The sequence below is a fragment of the Psammomys obesus genome, unplaced genomic scaffold (genome assembly GCF_907164565.1).
Source record: "Psammomys obesus unplaced genomic scaffold, mPsaObe1.curated_primary_1811, whole genome shotgun sequence".
NCBI lineage: Eukaryota > Metazoa > Chordata > Mammalia > Rodentia > Muridae > Psammomys > Psammomys obesus.
This window is the reverse complement of record NW_026596131.1, coordinates 17,028,675-17,052,482: the sequence shown is the minus strand read 5'-3', so window position 1 is coordinate 17,052,482 and position 23,808 is coordinate 17,028,675. Positions and strand designations below refer to the sequence as shown.

The following is a 23,808-nucleotide window of genomic DNA, read 5'->3' as shown; positions in this document are numbered from 1 at the left end:
TTTGTCTCTCTTGTTTGTCATGAGTCATAGGATATGAGAAGGAAATTATATTTTAAAAAAAAGAGCTGGAGATGGGGATTTACTCAGTGGTAGAGTGCTTGCCTAGCAAGTGCAAGGCCTTGGGTTAGGTCCTCAGCTCTGGAAAAAAAAAAAAAGGCAAAAAAGGAGCTTATGGTAATGGGTTGAACTGTAGACTCAGTTTGAAACTTGTATGTGCTTCATGTTTTCCAATTATTTCCTAAGCATTTAATTTACATCATCACTATATTTTGACCCTGCAAGAATCTCACTTTATGTTGCCATTTATTTAATTTTTTTCCTTTTTTTAGGATATTTTATATATGTGTATTCCTAAGTTAGAAGTTTTATCATTACTGGGAATATATGGACTTATTTAATATAATCCCAAAATTTTAAATATTACATATTTGAAGAGTCTAATGAAATAAAGTATAGGAAAGATGTGCAAAGGTTAATTTTAATGAAACTGAAAACCTGAATCCAAGTGGCCAGCCTTTCATCTGTAAATACACAATTATACTCAACTCTCTACAGAAAAGAAATAATTGTTATTTTAATGAGGTTGAGGATGGGATCATAGGCAAATTCTAAGGTATTTTTTTAAAAATATGGACATTGGTTATATTTCTGAATAAGAAATTTTTCTGTGATGGAAAGGGAACAATTTATAAGTGTGTACTTTTTCTACATCTTTGTAGACATGTAAGAATAAAGGAGAAATGAAGAACCAGTCAGCAGAGATTGTGTTCATTTTGCTGGGACTGACCGATGACCCTCAGCTACAAATCCTGATTTTCCTGTTTCTGTTTTTTAATTACACCTTGAGCATGATGGGGAACTTAGTGATCATCCTCCTCACCTTGCTGGATCCCCACCTCAAGACTCCAATGTATTTCTTCCTCCGGAATTTCTCCTTCTTGGAAATTGCATTCACATCTTCCTGTATTCCACGATTCTTGACCAGCATTTTCACTGGAGACAAAACGATTTCTTATGGAGCTTGTCTAACTCAATTATTTTTCTTCTTTTTATTACTAATCACAGAGTTCTACCTCCTGGCTGCCATGTCCTTTGATCGCTATGTAGCCATCTGCAGACCACTGCACTACCCCATCATCATGAACAGCAAAGTGTGCCACCTGCTGGTCCTCGGCTCCTGGGTGACTGGGTTCTTGTCCATCTTCCCCCCTTTGATGTTGGGACTGAAGCTGGAATTCTGTGCTTCAAAAACTGTTGATCACTTCCTATGTGACACTTCTCCTGTCCTGCAGCTGTCTTGTACAGACACACGTTTCATAGAATGGATGGCTTTTGTCATAGCTGTAATGACACTTGTCATCACCTTGATCTTAGTGATCCTTTCCTACATGTTCATCATCAAAACCATCCTAAAGTTCCCTTCAGCTCAACAGCGGAGAAAGGCCTTTTCCACCTGCTCCTCCCACATGGTTGTTGTCTCCATAACGTATGGAAGTTGTATCTTCATGTACATGAAAACATCAGCCAAGGAAAGGGTGACTTTAGCTAAAGGTGTGGCTGTGCTCAACACTTCTGTGGCCCCTTTGCTAAACCCTTTTATCTACACCCTAAGGAACCAGCAGGTGAAGGATGCTTTCAAGCAGGTGCTTCACAGACTGTGTTCTCAAAACAGTGAATCACTTTTCCCTGGCAGGACTGCCTTGACAGGCCACAGTGGAAGAAGACATACCCAGTCCTGATGCAACTTGATGATCTGGGGTGGGCGGGAAAGGGAGCTAACCTTTTCTTTTGAAAAGGGGAGGGAGGGAGAGAGGATGGGACTGGAAAAGGAGGAGGGAAGGGGCTACAAGGGTGTAAAGTGAATAAAATAAATAAATGACAAAATGATGATATGGTCAACACGTAATTTGGAATATAAAATTCCAGACCTTAGAAGTTGTTTTCTTTTCTGAATATTTGTTTTTCTCTTTACTGGTCATAAGAAAAAAAAAGATATTTTCCTTCCAAGAATTTCTAAACAAAATATGTCTCCAGGTTATACTTGTCATTATAGTCTGGTGTTAATTGGAGGATAAAATGTGACTGAAAGCCACACAAAGTTTTGTGGTATTGATTGAATTAAATCCTGGTATGTCTGATGATTACAAAAGAAAGACTTAGACATAAATAGCAGGCTGTTGGAACATGACTGAACAAAATTAAAATTATTGTAAAATATATTTACAATGGCCCATGGCATTTCTCTCCTTTACTATTTACATCATAGTAAGTACTCTAATTGTTCTATGTTCATCTTTCAGAATAGATCTTATGAATAACTGGGGGTAAACTGTGTCTTCGGTGTACAATATGCAACTCTATCTTTGCTCAGAAATGTCTTTTCTCATAAATGAAAGGTTTATTTACTAAGTATATTGTACAAGTAAATGTTCAGGCATTCTGAATTAATTCCATGTGTATATTAATTGCTAAGCATTTTATTTGCACTTTAATATTTTGCATTGCTAAAAATAGAGACAAACAAGCACAGAGCATGAAATTAATCTGTAATGTAATGGATGTTGTCATGGAAAATACCTGAGTTAATCTAAACATTAAATTAGTCTTGTAGAAGGAGGCATCCACATGATGAACCTTGTGAGATAAATAAAGAAAATAAGATTGACAGGCATGGTGGTGAGAAGTGTGAAGCATGGAAATGAATAAGATGTTTCTCCTCTAGATTTATAATAACTAAGAATTAGTTGTCAGAATAATTAGGCCATTTTGTCAATAGCATCAATGCAAAAATAATACAGCTTGGTTGTCAAAAAATTAAAGATCTTATATTCTAGAGCCAAACATTAGTGATCATGGCCTAGAAAAATGTTTATCTTACCTTTAGTCCCATACTCCTATTCAAAACAATCTTATGAAGTTTTTCTTTTAGTAACAGAACAAAGAAAGCCATAAATGGATATATTTCTTAAGTACAAGAGTAGAAGCATCAGGAAGGTGGATTATAGAAAAGTGGGAGTCTTTCCTATAGGCTTCAGATATTGTCTGATGCTGTCTTAGCTTTTAGTTATAGAAGCTACTGATCTATTAGTTAATTGACTCCAAAGTTTTTTTTCTGTTGTTCTTGAAATTTTAACTATTTTATCCTTTTATTGAAAATAGATGTTTTTCTCACATAATACACTCTGATTATAGTTTCCTTCTCTCTTCTCCTCCCAGTTCCTACATATATCCCTTTCCATCCTCATCTACCACTTTTCTGTCTCTCATTAGAAAACAAACAGGCTTGCAAGGGATAATAAAAAAAACATAATAAGATAAACAAAAAACAAAGCAGAAGGGGAAAAGCCCATGAAAAGATACAAGAAACAGATACAGATGCAGAGACCTAGTCATTCAAACACTCAGGAATCCCATAAAAAACAATGAACTAGAAGCCATATACATGTCAAAAGATTTTTTTTATCTGCTAGTCACAGGATTCTATTTCTAACACAGAAGTGGGCAAGAAATTTCTCTTCATGGGGTTAAGCTATCAGAGATAAGGTAGTTAGCATCTGTATCTGCAGAATTTCAACCTTCCCACGTCACTGAATTTCTAATCTGTCTATCATCCTTTAGGCACACAGCTTCTTTCCAGAAATTCTCATTGACAGTAAAAATAGTTTGACTCTAGGCTCTGATGCCAATTACTCTTATTTCTTCATAGTTATAAGTCTCAGAAATAAAAATAATTTGTGAAAAGAGAAAACACATAATAACGATTCTTCTACATCTGTGTAATTGTCGTTTTTCATGATTAATCTCCACAGTGCTCACCCATGCCCTCCACAGTCTACCTCATCTTCACAAATAGGCCCCGCTCTTACTTAGGGTTTTTATTGCTTCGACAAACACACCATTACCAAAAAAGCAAGTTGTGGGGGGTACTATATCACTTCCACTTCCACATCACTGTTCATGACTAAAGAAAGTCAGGACAAGAACTCTAACAGGGCAGGATTCTGGAGTCAGGAGCTGATGCAGAAGCCATGGAGGAATAATTGCTTTCTGGCTTGCTTCACATGGCTGGCTCAGCCTGATTTCTTACAGAACCCAGGACCGCTGACCAAGGGATGTGGCCACCCACAATGGTCTGGGCCCTCCACCACTAATCACTAATCGAGAAAATGCCTTCCAGCTGGATCTCATGTATTCATTTCCTCCACTGAGGCTCCTTCCTTTCTGATGGCTCTAGCTTAAATAAAGATATACAAAACCAGGCAGTACAGCTGACCCCTGGTCAACTTAACACACAAATACATCACCATTGAGCCACAACCCTTCCTTTCTTATTCATCCCACAGATCTCACATTAAAAACATAAACAATTTAAAAAATCTCACAGTCTTTATAAATTCAAACACATTAAAATGTCAATTACTTTAAAATAGCCAATCTCTTTTAAAATCCAAAATCTCTCAACTGTGGGCTCCAGTAAAATACTTTTTACTTCATGACAGAAATATCAGGACATAGTTACACTCAAATCAAAGCAAAAGTAAACTCCAACAGTCCAGTGTCTGGGATCCAGTGAGGACCTTCTGGACTCCTCCAAAGACTGAGGCTACTTCTCATGTTCTCTCCTCTGTAGCACACTCAGCTTGTCTTCTAGGCTCAGCCTGGCTCCACTCCACTGCTGCTGCTCTTAGTGATTGGTTATCCCATGGTATTTACAGCTCCAAAACTCTGGGATCTTCTACTGCAGCTGGGTTGCACTTTCATCAGTAGCCTCCCATAGTATCTTCCTGGTGCCAAGCCTCAACTTCTTTGCATGACCTCTTCAGTCCTGAACGTTAAACTGCCGCTGAGGCTGCACCTTCACCAAGGGCCTCTCCTGACAGCTCACAGTGCCAAGCGTCAGCTGCTCTCCATGATCCTTCATGCCTTCAAAACCAGTACATGGTTACTCGTAGACATTACCAAGCCTGGCTTCCAGTTCAAGGTACAACCTTAGCCACATAGAGAAGCTGTGTTCAGCTTCTCTATGCTTTCAGGAAACACTTCCCAGAAGATTTTAACTCAGTGATGCTGGTTTCTTCTTAATCACTGCTCAATTTTTTAGCTTCAATTGTTCTAGTACTGCAAAGGTTTCACTTCAGTGGTGTTGATCTGTTCTTAACCACAGCTGACTCTTGTAAATGTTGGTTTTATTTCCTCAGAGAAGGTTCAGAGATCAGTACCCAAGCTTTATGAATGCATGGCTTGGACTGATCCCAGAGTGTTTTTATATGACTGTCCCTAGACCTAGGCCTGGAAACTTCTAGCCTCTGTAAAATCAAATCTTCTGCAAGCCTCGACCTTGCAGAAGGTTTCAGCTTTCAGCTTCCAGCCTCTATCTGCTAAGGTAGGCCTAAAGTGTTTCAGTTTCTGAGACTTACTGCTGAAAAAAGTCACCCTTTGTAGCTCTTTCTGAACTCTGGCTGGCTGTTTCAACTCAGCTGTTGTGGCTCAAACTTTCCAATCTGACTGTCTCAAATTGGCTTCTCTCACTCTGACTGAATTGTTCTGCTTGGAAAAACTGCCCCTGAACTCCAGGAACTGAACTGCCCCAACTGCACAAATCAAATGCTTTGAACTGAAATACTCTAAACTACTGCACTGAACTGAATTCAGCTGTACACAACTGAACTTCAATGAGCTGAACTGCCTCTCCCTACATTGATCTTAAGTAGCCTCTTTTTCTTGTACTATTCTCCTGTGAGTTGGTGTAACCTATCTCTGACTCATTCTGTCCAATTTTTCTATGATTCATCACTTCATCTGCAAAGAGGTTGGACGTCAAAGGAGGGAGAAAAGAGGGAACAGGACAGGAGCCTACCACAGAGGGCCTCTGAAAGGCTCTACCCTGCAGGGTATCAAGGCAGATGTTGAGACTCATAGCCAAACTTTGTGCAGAGTGCAGGGAATCTTATGAAAGAAGTGGGAGATAGTAAGACCTGGAGAGAACAGGAGCTCCACAAGGATAGTGACAGATCCCAAAAGTCTGGGCAAAAGTCTTTTCTGAAACTGATACTCCAGCCAAGGACCATTCGTGGAGATGGCATGGAACCCCTGCATGGAGGTAGCCCATGGCAGTTCAGTATCCAAGTGACCTCCATAGTAATGGGGACAGGGACTGTCTCTGACCTGAACTGATTGGCCTGCTCTTTGATCACCTTCCCCCTGAGGGGGGAGCAGCCTTACCAGGCCACAGAAGAAGACAATGCAGCCACTCCTGATGAGACCTGATAGACTAGGGTCAGAGGGAAGGGGAGGAGGACCTACCTTTTCAGTGAACTGGGAGAGGGACACGGGTGGGGAAGAGGGAGGGTGGAATTGGGAGGGGAGGAAGGAGGGAGATACAAGGGGGATACAAAGTGAATAAACTGTAATTAATAAAAATAATTAATAAAAAGTAAAAAAATAGCAAAATCTTTAAATTTCCCTCTGAAACTTCATAAGTCAGGCCTCCATCTTCTGCATTGCTTTCAAAATTCTTATATTTCAAGCTTTTAAAGAACATTTCACTGAGCTCTCAACACTCAATGGACTTTCTAGCCTAAAGTTCCAAAGTCCTTCCATAATCCTTCCAAAAATATGGTCAGAACTGCTACAGAAATATCCAACTAGAATGTTACCAATTTGTTTTAGGAGTTTTATTGCCACAACAAAACACCACGACCAAAATACAAGTTGGGGAGGAAAAGGTCTATTTCCCTTCCACAGCACTGTTCAACATTGAAGAATATCAGGACCAGAACCCAAACAGGACAGAATCCCAGAGGCAGGAGCTGATGCAGAGGCCATGGAGGGTGCTGCTTACTGGCTTGCTTTGCATGCCTCAGCCTGCTTTATTATAGAACCCAGGGCCACCAGCTCAGCGATGGCACCACCCAAAAATTGGCTGAGCCCTTCCCATTGACCAATAATTGAGAAAATGCCTTTTAGCTGGATCTCATAGAGGAATTTCCTCAATTGAGGATCCTTCCTTTCTGGTGATTCTAGCTTAGTCAAGTTGAAACACGAAACTAGCCAGTACAACTGACCCCTTGTCAACTTAACACACAACATATCAGTATTAAGCCACAGCCTTTTCTTTCTTATTTATTGCTACACAAAACCAGCCAGTATGTCCCTCTTTTGCTTTCAGGGCTCATGTACACCATTATCCCTTTTTCCCACCTCTTTTAAGGTTTCTTTCTTAATTCTCTCTTCAGTCACTCCCCTGATACATCCCATGTCCTTTTGTAATTTAATTAATTATCCACAGTTGATATTTCAGTCAGTATAAATAGTCTTGTCCTTTATGGAACTTTTAATTAAAGAAAATCTTCACTTTGCATGTTACATCTGAACTTTCTGAGTTCACATAAAATTTTGAGGTCTCCCATGCTATACTAGATCCCCTGTGCTGATTTGATCTGACAACCTGTTTGTTACACCTTTTTCTTTGACAGATCTCATTCCCTTTTGACATGGTATTAGTATTTTTAGTCTTTTAGAAACACATACTAATGAGTTATTACTTCAAACAGTGTGGAAAATGCATATAATGCAGTGCCAACTCTTGAAAACTTTTTTTTTCCAGAATGTACATTTGTAGGAGTGTGGCTCTACTGTCTCTCTAACAAGGTTCCACCAAATTCTCCTCCAAGGTTTTAGGAAAAATCCTTAGAAAGAAACAGAAATCATGGGCCTATAGGGGAACACTTTAGGTGATCAAAGCAGGCAAGGAAGCCAACCGTGAAGAGGTGAGAATGAAAACTCAATTCAGATTGTACTGGCTTAAGGGCCTAAGGAAAGGTCTGGTCTACTCTTAGGTAGATAGCATATATGTCATTTGGGCTATTAGATATCGCCAATCCTGGTTGTATAACTTGGGGGAGCCTCTGGCTATACAGATAATAGTCTTTTACACTATTATGTATGATTATGGGATGGTTATTATTATTTATAATTATTTTGTATGATTATGGTGGCTTGGTGAGTCCCTGACTATAAGGGTCATTTAAATTACTAGCCAGGTCTGGTACTGGTAGTAGGAGCTTGATATAGCCTGGTCCAACAGATAACACAAAACAACAGGGTATTTATTAATTACTTCCAATTCTCAGGTTTATGGATGTAATAACAGGTTTTACATTTTTCCCATTGGAAAGACAATTTTGTATTGCTTAAGATTTCTGGTTTCCCTGGAAATCTGTGGTAGAAAGAACCTTAATGCTGTGCTCCCAACATGACAGGACACATTCCAATATTGTTGCTGTCTATGACGACCTATTCCACCTGAAATTGTAAAGGGATTTACTTGATTTTTAGTGCAGCATACAATGCTCAACCTCTTTTTGAAGAGCTGATGGTGACGGAGTCTGAAAACTGCTGACAATGTTTAGGAGTTGGGTTAGAGCCCTGCTGGGGAATGCAAATAATATTAATGGAAATGGCAGTGACTTTCAGTAATGTCTGAGTGCTTGCTAATAATCATATCGCAAATGCAGATGGTCTTCAGACCATGAAAACTGACCATAAATGGCATATTAGCTCATCACCTTAGATACAAAAAGAGGTCTCCTCTTTTTCTCCCAAAACCAAATTATACACAAAAATCACCCTTCTGAAGTTTGCAAGAGAAGCACTGAGGGAAATAGGTGTTAGGAAAGAACTTTCCAGATCCTCATCCTCTTTTAAGAAGGTCATGAGTGACCCCTAGGGAAGAGGCTTAATTCTCATTTAAAAGGGCAAACTGGATAGACATCAGAAGTAAGAGAAGACAGGGAACAGGACAGGAGCCTTCCACAGGGCGCTTTTGAAAGACTACCCAGCAGGTAGAGAAGCAGATTCTGAGACTCATAGCCAAACTTTGGTCAGAGTGCAGGTAATCTTATGGAAGAAGGGGGAGACAGAAAGACTTTGAGAGGATAGAAACTCCACAAAGAAGCAAACACGTCCAAAAAAATAGGAGTCCAACGGGCCCTTCAAAGACTGATGAATCAACCAAGGACCATGCATGGAAAGGACTTAGACCCCTTCTCAGAAATAGCCCATGGGCAGCTGAGTCCCCATGTGTGTTCCCTAGTAAGGGGAGCAGGGGTCTGACCTGGACTCAGTAGCCAGCTCTTTGATCAACTCCTCCCTGGGGGGAGCAGCCTTACAAGGCCACAGAGGAAGAAGATCCAGATAATACTGATGAGACCTGATAAGCTAGGGTCAGATAGTAGGGGAGGAGGACCTCCCTATCAGTGGACTAGGGAAGGGACATGGGAGGAAGAGGGAAGTAGGGTGGGACCTGGAGGAGATGAAAGAGTGGGGGCTACAGCCAGGATACAAAATGAATAAATTGTAATAATAATAATAAAGAAAGAAATTTTTATAAAAGGTCATGAGTGACATTGATTTGTTAGCATGCAGTTAAATGCAGAATCTCTAAAAATGCCTAAAACCATAGTATCAGAATTTACAACTCATACTTCTATCATGGGTCATACTCAATAGTTTGATGTCTGTGTTGGGAACAGGTCAAAACTGTTGACTTAATTTTCATTTTGTCGATAGTTTGCTTCTATTACATAGGAGCATTTGAAATTCAGACCACTGTAAATATTAGATCCATAAGATGCAGTTATAATACTTCAATCCCTGTTGAAGAGCTGGGTGAATGGCCAAGTTTTACAAGACACGGTGTATAGTTGGAATAGAAAGAATCACTAGCAAAGTATGACACATTTTAAACTATATTACGTTATATCATGAATCTTTTACAAGATAAGCTTCTAGGAGTTACACGAGGAGCAGGCTTTGTCTATGTACACAAACATGACATTTAGAAGGTAGTGTTCTGATATGACAATTTATCTAAACAATGGTGTGAAGTATGCCCCACTGATTCTAAGACCCCATCAGCCAAGGGCTTTGGGCTGTGTTTACAACATCATATGAGAATCCCCTCTTGTGAAGTAGGTACCCACCAGGGCAGTCACGCTGCCATTGCATCAGGGAGTATATTTTGTCTGGAATGTTGGTCTTCACAGGGTTCCCTTCTAGCTTGAGCCATTAGTGCCTATGGCAGCACCAGGCACTATATAATGTAGACTGCAAGGTGGAAGCTTGGTTTCTCTGTATCTTGAAAACAAGAAGAATGACAAGAAAATGTAACATTTTAGAGGCCTCTGGGGGCCTTCTTTGACCAACAACACAGAAGGAGGAAGCTCATAATTGTTGTGTGGGTTATTTAATGGCTTTTGGATTATGGGAGCATAATGAGGCAGACATGCAAGACATCCTATATCTCTAATTTTTAAATAAAATTTTAATTAGAGTATAAAGTAGTGGATTTTCTCATGGCTTTTTGGAGAGCAACAGAACAAGAAAATTTGAACACAGGGAACTTCCCAGAGACTCATACCCCAACCAAGGACTATCCATGGAGATAATCTAGAACCCCTGCACAGATGTAGCCCATGGCAGGTCAGTGTCCAAGTGGGTTACATAGTGATGGGAAGAGGGACTGCCTCTGACATAATCTGATTGGCCTGCTCTTTGATCACCTCCCCCTGAGGGGGGAGCAGCCTTACCAGGCCACAGAAGAGGACAATGCAACCACTTTTGATGAGAACTGATAGACTAAGATCAGAAAGAAGAGGAGAACCTCCCCTATCAGTGGACTTGGGGAGGGGCATGCATGCAGAAAGGGGAGGGAGGGTGGGATCAGCAGGGGAGGAGGGAGGGGCTTATGGGGGGATACAAAATGAATAAAGTGTAATTAATAAAAAATTTTAAAAAATAAATAAAAATAAATAAATAAAAGTAAAAAAAAGGAAATAAATCCTTAGTTTTAGTTACTTCCTTTTGCTCCACTTTGTCTCTCCCACATCACTAGCCCAATCCATGCTTCAAACTCTCGACCCTGATGTTGCCTTCCCCCACCCTTGTTTTTATGTGATCTATTTTCTGACATTCTTCCCTCCTGTAAAGGCACCTTGACCCCAATGACCCCTTTACAGTTTTATAGCTTCTGAAAAATACTGTAAGTAAAACATAAAATCTGAAAATTTAAAGCTAGGATCCTTGTGGAGAGAAAAAGAGTAGGCAATTATTTGTAGGCCTGAGTTATAAGTTACAGTATTTTTCCTGGTTTTATCCTTTTTGTAAATGTAATTTTTATTCACCAGATGTGATTGCCATTTTGAAGGTTTACTGCTGAATAAGCTCACCCTTTCTAGTTGTTTCTGAACACAGGCTGGCTGGTTCAACTCAGCTGATCTGGCTCAAACTCCTCTCCAAGCTGACTGATTCAAACTGGCTTCTCCTGGCTTCCCACTAAATTGCTCTGCTTGGTCTCAGACTAACTCTGGCCATTTGTTCTAATTTTCTGCCTCCTTCTGATTCTCTAGATTCAACTGCCTCTGTTGACCTGCACTGCACAATCTGCACAAACTGAACAGAGCTCACCAACAAACTCAGCTGAGCTGCCTGGACTACACTAACTGACCTGATTCCCAACTCACTCAGCTCTCCACCTCTCCGTGTTGCTCTTAATGGGTTTCTCCTGGGGGTGGGGCATAGCCTATCTCTTGAGTCAGTCTGTCAAATATTCCTCTGATTTGTCATTTTGCCCCTCAATTAGATGTCATTGTTTGGGATTAAAGGTGTGTACTTAGGAGGTGTCTGTATTCCAGCCAGATAACACAGACCTAGAAGGTGTTTGGATATGATCGCTTGCCAGAGCAGCCGTGTTACTGGATTAGAATTCCTCTATACCTTTTACCTTGAAATTCATAATTTCATGTTCTTTCAGCTGAGTAAGATCCCATTTCTGTGTATGTCCCATGCAAATTATTATCTATATATCTGTTTATGGACATTTATTCAGACAATTTCTTAGCTGTTGTGCACAAAAGACCCATGATCACAGCAGAACAAGTATCTCTGTAGTACTTTGCCTGCACTTCCATGAATGGTATACCTGAGTACTATGGTATTTCTGTTTTCTAGAAAACTGCATACCGATTTCAGTAGTGACTGCACTTGTTTTACCCACGAACAATGAACACATGTTCATTTTTTTAAAATGGCAGCTATATTAATGTGATGTTTATTCTAAACTTTTTGCCATAATAATATAGATTTAGTTATGCTCCACTATTCAGATACATCACAGAAGTTCCAGTTTCCTCAGTGTAGTCTATTTGATGAAATTACAATTACAGTTTTTAAATCTATGACCAGAAGTTTGACAGAAGCTGAATATATGCTAGTTGTGATACAGAAAATGATGTAAGCGGCCAGGTGTGGAGGTACATGCCTATAATACTAGCACTTGGGAGAAGGAATCTCACAGTCAGAGGCCAGCTAGTCCATGTAAACAGTTCCAGTGCAGGAAGGGCTAAGCAGTAAAACTTCATCACAAAGCAATGCTATTCTTGTCCACATTGGTTATCATTTGATTTCTTTTTTTTAATAGAAGAAAGCTTTAATTTGGGGCTCATGATTCCATATAGTATAGGGTCCATGATGGCAGAGCAAAGGCATGGTAACAGAAACAGCTGAGAGCCCACATCTGGATCCACAAGCAGGAGGCAGAGAACATGCTGGAAATAACCCCAGTCTTTTGAAACTCCAAAACCAGTCAGTGACATACCTCTTTCAATAAAACCACACCTCCCAATCCTTCCCCAAACAGTTCCACCAAACATGAGCCTATGGGAGATATTCTCATTTGAACCAATGCACATGGGTTCCAGGAAGGAAACTTAAGTAGTCTGGCTGGCATTGTTAAATAGCAAGCACCCATTCCAACTGAGCTATCTTCTGGCCCCCCGGTTTTTTATTTCATTGGAAATATTTTTTAACTTTTATTAGTTATGTTTTATTCACTTTGTATGCCCTCCATAAACACCTCCCAACTCCCCTCCCAATCTCACCCTCCCTCCTCCTTCTTCACGAATGCTCCTCCCCAAGTCCACTGATTAGGGAGGTCCTCCTCTCCTTCCTTCTTATCCTAGTCTATCAAATCTCATCAGGAGTGGCTGCACTGTCATCTTCTGTGGCCTGGTAAGGTTGCTCCCCCATCAGGGGGAGGTGATCAAAGAACAGGCCAATCAGTTTATGTCAGAGGCAGTCCCTATTCCCATCACTATGGAACCAACTTAGACACTGAACTGCCATGGGCTACATCTGTGCAGGGGCTCTAGGTTATCTCCATGCATGGTACTTGGTTGGAGTATGAGTCTCTGGAAAGACCCCTGTGTTCAATATTTTTGCTTCTGTTGCTCTCCTGTGGAGCTCCTGTCCTCTCCAGATCTTACTATTTCCCATTTCTTTCATAAGATTCCATGCAATCTGCCCAACAGTTGGACACAAGTCTCAGCATCTGCTTTGATAGTCTGCAGGGCAGAGCCTTTCAGAGGCCCTCTGTGGCAGGTTCCTAGGTTGTTTCCTGTTTTCTTCTTCTTCTGATGTCCATCTTCTTTGCCTTTTGGGATGGGGATTGAGCATTTTAGTCAGAGTCCTCCCTCTTAATCAGCCTCTTAAGGTGTACAGATTTCAGTAGGTTTATCCTATATTATATGTCTATATGAGTGAGTATATACCATGTGTGTCCTTCTACTTCTGGGATAGCTCACTCAGGATGATCTTTTCCAGATCCCACCATTTACCTGCAAATTTCATGATTTCCTTGTTTTTCATTGCTGAGTAATATTCCATTGTGTAGATGTACCACAATTTCTGTATCCATTCTTCAGTTGAAGGGCATCTGGGTTGTTTCCAGCTTCTAGCTATTACAAATAAAGATGCTACAAACATGGTTGAGCAAATGTCCTTATTGTGTACTTGAGCCTCTTTTGGATATATGCCTAGGAATGGTATGGCAGGATCTTGAGGAAGTGCTATTCCTAGTTGTCTGAGAAAGCACCAGACTGATTTCCAGAGTGGCTGTACAAGTTTACATTCCCAACAGCAATGGAAAGGGTTCCCCTTTCTCCACAACGTCTCCAACATGTGTTGTCACCTGAGTTTTTCATCTTGGCCATTCTGATCAGTGTAAGGTGAAATCTCAGGGTCATTTTGATTTACATTTCCCTGGTGGCTAATGCAGTTGATCTACATGTAGAAAAATGCAAATAGATCCATACTTATCACCCTGCACAAAACTAAAGTCCAAGTGGATCACAGACCTCAACATAAAACCAGACACATTAAATTGGTTAGAAGAAAAAGTGGGTAATACCCTAGAACTCATTGGTACAGGAGAGAACTTCCTGAACAGAATACCAACAACACAGGCTCTAATAGCAACAATCAATAAATGGGACCTCATGAAACTGAAAAGCTTCTGTAAAGCAAAGGACATAGTCATCAAAACAAAACGACTGCCTACAGATTAGGAAAGAATCTTCACCAACCCTCTATCTGACAGAGGGCTAATATCCAGCATATATAAAGAACTAAAGAAGCTGAAAAGCAACAAACCAAGTAATCCAATTAAAAAATGGGGAACAGAGCTAAACAGATAATTCTCTGTAGAGGAATATCATTGGACATATTTAAAATTTTTAAAAATTAAAGATTTGAAACATGTGCATTGAAAAGCATCCCTTAATTACTTGGATGTACAATCCCTGTTTGAATTGCTTGCTTTGTTCATATTTGGTCTGAGCATTTTGCCTTCAGGTGACATTGTTTTTGCCACTCTGTTACTGACCTATAAGGATTTCTGGATAAGTAGTAACACCCTCCTTCCTGTGTTTGTGTTATGTTGTTTCTTTTCACTATAGTACCCTAGACCCTCTGTTCAGATATAGCCAATTGGCAGCTCAGTCTCCATGTGTGTTCCAGAGTAAGTGGAGCAGGGGCTGTCTTTGTCATGAACTCAGTTGTCTTCCTCTTTGATCACTTGCCTCTGGCAATACAGCCTTATCAGGCCACAGAGAAAGAGGATCCAGGCAATCCTGGTGAGACTTGACAAGCTATGGGCAGATGTCAATGGTGGAGAACTCCTTCTTTCAGTTAACAAGGGTAAGTGGATAGAGGGAATAAGAGAGGGAGGGTAGGACTGGGAGGAGCTGAGGAAGGGGGTTTCAATCAGGATATATATAATAAATAAGTTTTAAAAAATAAAAAATAATAAAAAAGAAAAAACTGATAGCTTTATACCTAGAGAAGTTTCAGTCATAAATCTTTGCCTTCTACATTACATAAAAAGTCCCTGTTTATAGTAAAAAATGTATTTTAAATGTTTACCTTTTCCATTTGCATACCAAAATTGTTTCTATAATAATGCACCTGAATTTCTATTTTAAAATTTCAAGTTCATTTTTATACAGATTACACTTTTCTTGAAGCCTTTTTTTTTCTTTTCACAGTTACTAGATTTTTCTCCAGTATTTCTTCGTCAGTTTGAACCTTAAACAAAAAAAAATGTTTTAAGTGGAATACTAATATAATAATAAGTTTTACATTGCTTCAAGCTAAAACTATGAGTAGTGATTTTGGAAAGAATCATTTGATGTTTAAATATAGCCATTCTAGAAGACTGTAGTGAGATGACATCAAAGTAGTTTTACTTTGCATTTTCTTCATGAATAATGAAGTTGAAAACATTTTTAAAATGTCGTTTGTCATTTTTGTTTCTTCTTTTGAAAATAATCTGTGGTTGGATCATACTCCAGTTTCCCAATGGGTTTGTTTGTTCTTTTGATGATTAGGATTTTTCAGTTCTTCATACATTAGCGATATTAATCTTGCTGGAGATACTGCTGGCAAAGATTTCTTCTATCTATGGGCTATCTTTTCACACTATAGACAGATATTTTGCTATACAGAAGCTTTAAAGTTTGTTGAAATCTATTTTTAAATTATTGGTCTTAATTCCTGATCTACAAACTTCAACCTTGCTTATGCTTATGTGCCAAGGCACACACCTTACGTTCTTCTTTTTTTTTTTTTCTGCTTTTTTTCTTTTTTTTTCTTTTTTTTTTTTTGTATTTTATTTTTTTCTTATCAGTTACATTTTATTAACTCTGTACCCCAGCCGTGTCCCGATCCCTCATTCCCTCCCAGTCCCTCCCTCCCTCCCTCCCTCCTCTCCACCATGCCCCTTGCCAAGTCCACTGATAGGGGGGACCTCCTCCCCATTCATCTGATCCTGTTTTATCAGGTATCTTCAGGACTGGCTGCAAAGCTCTCCTCTGTGGCCTAACAGGACTGCTCCTCCCTTGGGGAGTGGGGAGGCCAAAGAGCCAGTCTTATTTAAGGTCTTGATCCACTTGGCACTGGCTTTTATGAAAGGAGAGAAATGATACCTAGCTTCATTTCTTCACATGCTAATATTCATTTTTACCAGCACCATTTATTTAATATTTCTGTTCCCCCAATGTTTACTTGTGGCACCTTTGTTAAAATTCAGGTAGCTAAAGTTGGAATTATTTACATTTGGAACATCTGAGAAATTCCATTGATCAATGTGTTATTTATTTATTACTAACACCGTATCATTCTTTTTCAATTATTTCTTTTATATTTAAAATTACATAATTCCATATTTTCTCCTTACCTTACTCCCTTCAAGTGTTCCCACATACCTTTCATTGCTCTTCTTCAAAGTCATGGGCTGTTTCTTCAATTAAGTGTTGTAGAATACATATATGTACATGTATATACATATATTTTTTTCTTCTCTTTTCCTTTTGTTGGAAAAAGATTCTTTTCTCATATAATATATCCTCATTATAGTTTCCTTCCTTCTACTCGTCTCAGTTTGCTCCTCCTCTCCTCCCTCCAGACATACTTTCTTTCTGTCTCTAATTGGAAAAAAAAAATCTTCTAGGAGATAACAACCCAACAGTGAAATAAACTAAAATAAGATGAAAAGAAAACTATTATATTGAAGTTGGACATGGCACTTTAGCATGGGAAAAAGTGTCCAAAGCAGGCAAAAAAGTCAGAGATTCACTATTATCACAGTTAGGAGTCACATCAAAATGCTAAGCTAATGGCTACAACATATATGCTGAGGATCTGTTGCAGAGCCATGTCAGCCCGGAGCTTGCTGCTCCAGTCTGCGAGCTCATATGTGCTCAGCTGATTCAGAAGGCCTTGTTCTCCTGGTATCCCCTACCCTTTCTGGCTGTTACACTCTTTCTACCTCTTCTATGGGATTTTCTGAGCTCTGAAGGATAAGATTTGATAGAGACTTCCAACTTAGACTATCTCTCCACGTGATTTATGTCTGTGGGTCTCTGCTTCTGTTCCCATCTACTTCCAGAGGAAGCCTCTCTGAAGATGACTGGATGAGGCACTGATCTATGCAGAATATCATTAGGAATTTTTTATTGATTTTTTTTTTAGACTATAGGAATTTTGTTTTTACTCTATGTCTCTGGGATATCTATTCTCTGGTTCTTGGTTACCCAAGCAATGTTGGGCATGGGTTTCTTCTTATGGAATGGGCCTTAAATCAAATCAGACATTGATTTTACTTCTCCCATGAGTTCGTTGCTGCCTTTGTCCTAGCAAATTTTGCAAGCAAGATAGATTGTAAACCAAAGGTTTTGTGGCTGAGTTGCTGTTCATGTTACTGTTTTGGTGGCCTGCACTATACCTTCATGCACTAATGAGTCTAGAACCTGCTGAATAATGTTAGTTGTGTGTATGTTTTCAGGCTGAGCATTATTAGTATGGCTCTGTTGCATAAAGAGAAATCAGATATGGTTATACCTCTGTTGTTTTCTCTATCCTTCAGCTTGTGTGCTTCTATATAAATATTAACACTTTTACATCTGTGAAGACCTTGACTTTTTTCTGTATAAATTTTTAAATTAATTTATTTTTATTAATTACAGTTTATTCACTTTGTATCCCAGCTATAGCCCCCTCCGTATCCCATTCCAACCCAACCTTCCCTCCATTATCTCCTCCCATGCCCCTCCCCAAGTCCACTGATAGGGGAGGTCCTCCTCCTTTTCCATCTGGCCCTAGCCTATTGGATCTCATCAGGACTGGCTACATTTTCTTCTGTGGCCTGGTAAGCCTGCTTCCCCCTCAGGGGGAGGTGATCAAAGAGCCAACCACTGAGTTCATGTCAGAGATATTCTCTGTTCCCCTTAGTAGGGCACCCACTTGGACACTGAGCTATCATGGGCTACATCTGTGCAGGGGTTCTAGGTTACCTCCATGCATGGTTCATAGTTGGAGTATCAGTACCAGAAAAGACATCCAGATTTTTTGATTCTGTTCTCCTGTGGTGCCCCTGTCCCCTCCAGGTCTTTCTATCTTCCCCTTCTTTCATAAGATTCTCTTCACTCTGCCCAAAGTTTGGCTATGAGTTTCTGCATCTTCTTTGATACCCTGCTGGGTAGAGTCTTTCAGATGCCCTCTGTAGTAGGATCCTGTCCTGTTCCCTGTTTTCTCTCTCTTCTAAAGCCTGCCAGGTTTGCTTTTCTGAATGAGGATTGATCATCTTACCCAGGGTCCTCCTTCTTGCTTAGCTTCTTTAGGTGTACAGAGTTTAGTATGTTTATCCTATATTGTATGTCTAATATCCACTTATAAGTGAGTATATATGATGTGTGTCTTTCTGTTTCTGGGATACCTCACTCAGGATTATCTTTTCTAGTTCCCACCATTTGCCTACAGATTTCATGATTTCTTTGTTTTTAATTGTTGAGTAGTATTCCATTGTGTAAATATACCACAATTTCAGTATCCATTCCTCAGTTGAGGGACACCTGGGTTGTTTCCAGATTCTGTCTAATACAAATAAAGCTGCTATGAAAATGACTGAACAGATGTCCTTGTTGTATATTTGCGCATATTTTGGATATATGCCTAGGAGTGGTATAGCTGGATCTTGAGGAAGCACTCTTCCTAATTGTCTGAGATAGTGCCAGATTGATTTCCAAAGTGGTTGTACAAGTTTACATTCCCACCAGCAATGGAGGAGGGTTCCCCTTTCTCCGCATCCTCTGCAGCATGTGTTGTCACTTGAGTTTTTGATCTTAGTCATTCTGATGGGTCTATGGTGAAATCTCAGGGCCATTTTGATTTACATCTCCCTGATGACTAAGGATACTGAGGGCATTGAGTGTTTCCCCTACCATTCAATATTCCTTAATTGAGAGTTCTCTATTTAGCTCTGTACCCTATTTTTTAATTGGATTACTTGATTTGTTGGTGTTTAACTTCTGGAGTTCTTTATATATTCTGGATGTTAGCCCTCTGTCAGATATAGGGTTGATGATCATTTCCCAGTCTGTAGGCTGTTGTTTTGTTCTGATGACAGTGTCCTTTGCTTTGCAGAGGCTTTTCAGTTTCACAAGGTCCTTGATTGTTGATCTTAGAGCTTGTGCTGTTGGTATTCTTTTCAGGAAATTTTTTCCTGTGCCAGTGAGTTCAAGCCTCTTCCTCACTTTTTCTTCTAACACATTTAGTATGTCTGTTTTATGTTAAGGTGTTTGATCCACTTGGACTTTAGGTTAGTGCAGAGAAAACCCTGGAGCTGGAGATCTTAGAGAAAAGATCAGGAACCACAAAGGTAAGTGTCACCCACAGAATACAAGAGATGGAAGAGAGCATCTCAGGTGCTAAAGATACAGTTGCAGAAACTGAGACATCTCAAAGAAAAAGTAAAACAAGAAAATAAAAAAGTAAAATCCCAAATATTCAAGAAATCAAGGAAGCCATGAAAATAAATCTAAGAATAATAGCAATAGACAAAAAATAGCCACTTTGTTTCAGCCAAGACAGGAGACTCTGTCTTCCTGTGTTTTCAGAAAGTTGCTGTTGAAATCCTGGGAATCAAATTAAACAAAGCAGAGATATAACAGTCACAGAGTGTGGTGAAGGCAGACATTGTAAACTACAACCATGTCAGGAACTGTTAACCCTCCCTGGATTTCCATGTGTGCAGTTCAGTGAGCACACACTGTAGTGTTAGGTCTGGCTGCTCTTCCCCTGGATTGGGCCCAGGCTTTCTAGAAACATGTTTTATCAGTGTCCATCTCTGTAGTCAGCTCACATTCTCCTCCCACTCAGCTCGTTCATCCTTAAGTTGCCTGACAGTAGCAGGCAGCTCCCTGGACTGGAAGAAATTCAGCTTTGGGACTACACATTTTGAAATCTGAATAGAGAGTCCCTTCTCTGGACTGAGACCGCCTCTTTGCCTCCTTGCTCCAGAAGAACTGTGTTGCTTCTTTATGTCCTCACCTCTTTTTTCTCAGGTATAAAAAAATTAACCAGATGGGAAGATGCTTCAAGCTTTGATTATCATTTTGTATCTGAACTTGTGTATGTAAAAATGTACTTCAGAGCACTGATGGTAGAACAGTTACTCAAGAAGGTGTTTTGTTGCTGGTTACCACAGAAGGCATCTGAAAGACTCTACCTAGCAGCATTTCAAAACAGATACTAAGACTCATAACCAAACCTTCGGCAGAAGGAAAGTTAGTATGACATGGAAAGGATAGGAGCTCCACAAGGACCAAATATATCTGGACACAGGAGTTTTTATGAAACTGTTTCTCCAACCAAGGACCATGTATGGATATAACCTAGATAGAACCTTTGCTCGGACGAAGCTTGTGGTAGCTCAATAACCAATTGGTTTCCCATAGTAAGGGAAACAGGGACTATTTCTGACAGGAAATTAATGGCAGGTTCTTTGACCTCCCCACTCCCCAAGGGAGGAGCAGTCCTGCTAGGCCACAGAGGAGGACTTTGCAGCCAGTCCTGAAGATACCTGATAAAACAGGGCTAGAGGAAAGGGGAGGAGGTCCTCCCCAATCCATGGACTTGGAAAGGGGCAGGGAGGAGATAAGGGAGGGAGGGTGGGATTGGGAGGGAACAAGGGAGTGGGATACAGCTAGGATACAGAGTTAATAAAATGTAACTAATAATAATAATAAAAAACTGAAAAAAACAGTAAAATACATAAAGCTGCATCTAATTGAAAGTGCTTCAAATGAGGCTGCAATAGAAATATTTTTAAAAGGAGTCTAATTTGTTTATATTGTAGTTCATAACTTACAAGTGTTGAGTATTTCATACTGTATTTTTATTAGTGTATCATGGTCATTGCATATTTTATCATATTTGGCTTAGATGGCCTTATGAAGCTGGATAAATAGTTCAGCTGATGCTTCACAGGAATTTCTTGTAGAGACTGCAGGAGAGTGCTTCCAGATGAGCCATGACGTCCTTGGATCTTTGTGGATCGATCACACTGTACCTGATGGTCAGATGTTTTTCTCACATAAATTTATTTAAATTACACAAATTTCACTCTTGAGTGTATCAAAGTTTTTGTAGAAGTTTCTTGTTATTTTGTTATGTTTATTTGCAATTTGGGAAAAGATGGACAGAGGGGAGAGGAGAGATAGAAAGAAAGAGAGAGACAGAGACAGAAACAGAAACAGACAGAGATTATATATTGTAGTGGGATTGTTACCCTGATTTCTTTCTCACTACGTTTTCCATTACTATATAGGAAAACCATTGACTTATGTGTGTTAATTTTGTATTTTATCACAGTGTTGCAAATGTTAACTATCTGTAAGTATTTTTCTCCCAGTTGGTGAACTGTTTATGGTCATATATCTTGAATTATATCACCTGCAAGTAGGGATGTTTGATTTATTTCACATTTATATGCCTTTCATTTTCTTCTCTTGTACTGCTGTTCTAGCTAGGATTTAAAGTTGTATAATGATTAGGCATGAAGAAAACTATTTTTTTTCTGGTGTTGAAGGAATGTTTTGATTTGTTTTCTTTAGCATTATGCTGCTATGTTTGTCAAGTATACATTTATTATGTTGATATATTGTTCTTCTATGCTTCGCCTCTTGAACTTCACAGACCCCTTCTGAATCTATTTAGATGATCCTATGGTTTCTGTCTTTAAACTCATTATAAGATAAATTATATTTATTGATTTATGTATGGTGAACCATCCTCAAATGGCTTGAATGAAGCCAACTTCATTTTTGAATGATGGATGATCTTTCTGATGTGATCTTGAATTCTGTTTGCAAGTATTTTGTTAAGTGTTTTGCATCTGAATACATCATGGAAATAGGTATGCATTTTTTTAGTTCTCTTTTTTAATTAATTCTTTATTTACTTTACATTCAGATTATAGCTCCCTCTCCCTCCTTTTCTCCCCCCCCCAACATCTCCCAATCCACTCTCCTCCCCTTCTCATCAGAAAAGGAGAGGCTTCCCATGGATATCAACCATATCCATGTCAAGTTGCAGTAAGACTAAGCACATCTTCTGTTGAGGCTAGACAAAGCAGTCCAGTCAGGGAAAGGGGATCAAAAGGCAAGCAATGTACTCAGAGACAGCTCCTGCTCCTACTTTAAAAGTCCCACATGAAGACTATGTAGCTTACTGTCACATATGTGAAGAACACCTAGGTCCATCCCATGAATGTTCTCGGCTTGGCAGTTCAGTCTCTGTTAGGCTCTATGTGCCCAGATTAGTTGATTCTGTAAGGTGTTCTTGTGGTGTCCATGAACCCTATGGCTCCTTCAGTCCTTCCTCCCCCTTTTCCACAGGATTTCCCAAGCTCCGCTTAATCTTTAGCTGTTTGTATTCCATTACCATGCAGTTTTTATTACTATTTCTATGTAGCACAGCTTGAAATCAGGTATGGTGACACCTCCAGAAGTTCTCTTGTTGTACAGGATTGTTTTAGCTAAACTGGTTTTGTTTTTTCCATATGAAGTTGAGTACTGTTCTTTCAAGATCTGTAAAAACTTGTATTGGAACTTTGATGGGAATTGCATTGAATCTATCGATTTCTTTGGCAGGATGTCTATATTTACATTAATCCTACTGGTTTATGACCATGGAAGGTCTTTCCATCATCTTTCATCTGTTTCAATTTCCTTCTTGAGAGTCTTGAAGTTCTAGTCATACAGGTTTTTCACTTACTTTATTAGTGTTACATTAAGATATTTTATATTATTTGTGGCTATTGTGAAGGGTATTGTTTCCCTAACTTTTTCTCAGGCTATTTATAATTTGTGTAAAGGAAGGCTACTGATTTTTGAAGTTAATTTTGTATCCAGCCACTTTGCTAAAGATGCTTATCAGTTGTAGTAGTTCCCTAGTAGTATTTTGGGAGTCACTGATATATACTATTATATCATCTATGAAGAACAGCAATACTTTAACTTCTTCCTTTTTAATTTATATCTCCTTGATCTCCTTTAGCTGTCTTATTGCTGTACCTAAAACTTCAAGTACTATGTTGAATAGATATAAAAAGCTTTGTGTTGTCCCTTATTTGTGGTTGCTTTAAGTTTCTCTCTATTCAGTTTGATGTTGGCTGTTAGCTTGCTGTATATTACTTTTATTGTGTTTAGGTGTGTGCCTCTGTGATCTCTCCAGGACTTTAATCGTGAAGGGATTTTGGATTTTGTCAAAGGTTTTTTTCAGCATCTAATTAGATGATCATGTGGGTTTTTTTCTTTCAGTTTGATTATATGGTGGATTACATTGATAGATTTTTATATATTGAACCACCCCTGCCTCTCTGAGAGAAGTCTACTAGATCATGGTGGATGATGTTTTTGATGTGTCCCTGGATTTGGTTTGTTAATTTTATTGGGTATGTTTGTGTCAATGTTCATAAAGGAAATTCGTCTGAAATTCCTTCCTTTGTTGAGTCTGTGTGGTTTGGGTATCAGAATGACTGTGGCCTCATAAAACAAATTCTTTATAAAATGTGTCTGTCTGTTTCTATATTTGTGGAATAATTTGAGAAGTATTAGTATTAGCTATTAGCTTTTC

General features: G+C 39.3%; 1 protein-coding gene across 1 annotated transcript; it reads left to right on the top strand.

Moving 5' to 3' along the window:
- Positions 1–734: 734 nt before the first annotated feature.
- LOC129665683 (olfactory receptor 6C6-like) lies at positions 735–15,425 on the top strand. The gene is made up of 3 exons (XM_055592491.1): positions 735–1,689; positions 4,824–4,981; positions 15,381–15,425. The coding sequence occupies exons 1-3, from the start codon at positions 741–743 to the stop codon at positions 15,423–15,425; spliced, it is 1,152 nt and encodes a 383-aa protein (XP_055448466.1). The 5' UTR covers positions 735–740.
- Positions 15,426–23,808: the final 8,383 nt, after the last annotated feature.

Bases quoted from the DNA above. Each gene is read 5' to 3' on its own strand.
- LOC129665683 (XM_055592491.1), top strand. From the start codon at position 741: ATGAAGAACCAGTCAGCAGAGATTGTGTTCATTTTGCTGGGACTGACC. The intron at 1,690-4,823 runs GCAGGACTGCCT...TGACCTCTTCAG, and splicing joins CAGTGAATCACTTTTCCCTG to TCCTGAACGTTAAACTGCCG. The intron at 4,982-15,380 runs GTACAACCTTAG...TTCTTTTCACAG, and splicing joins AGCCTGGCTTCCAGTTCAAG to TTACTAGATTTTTCTCCAGT.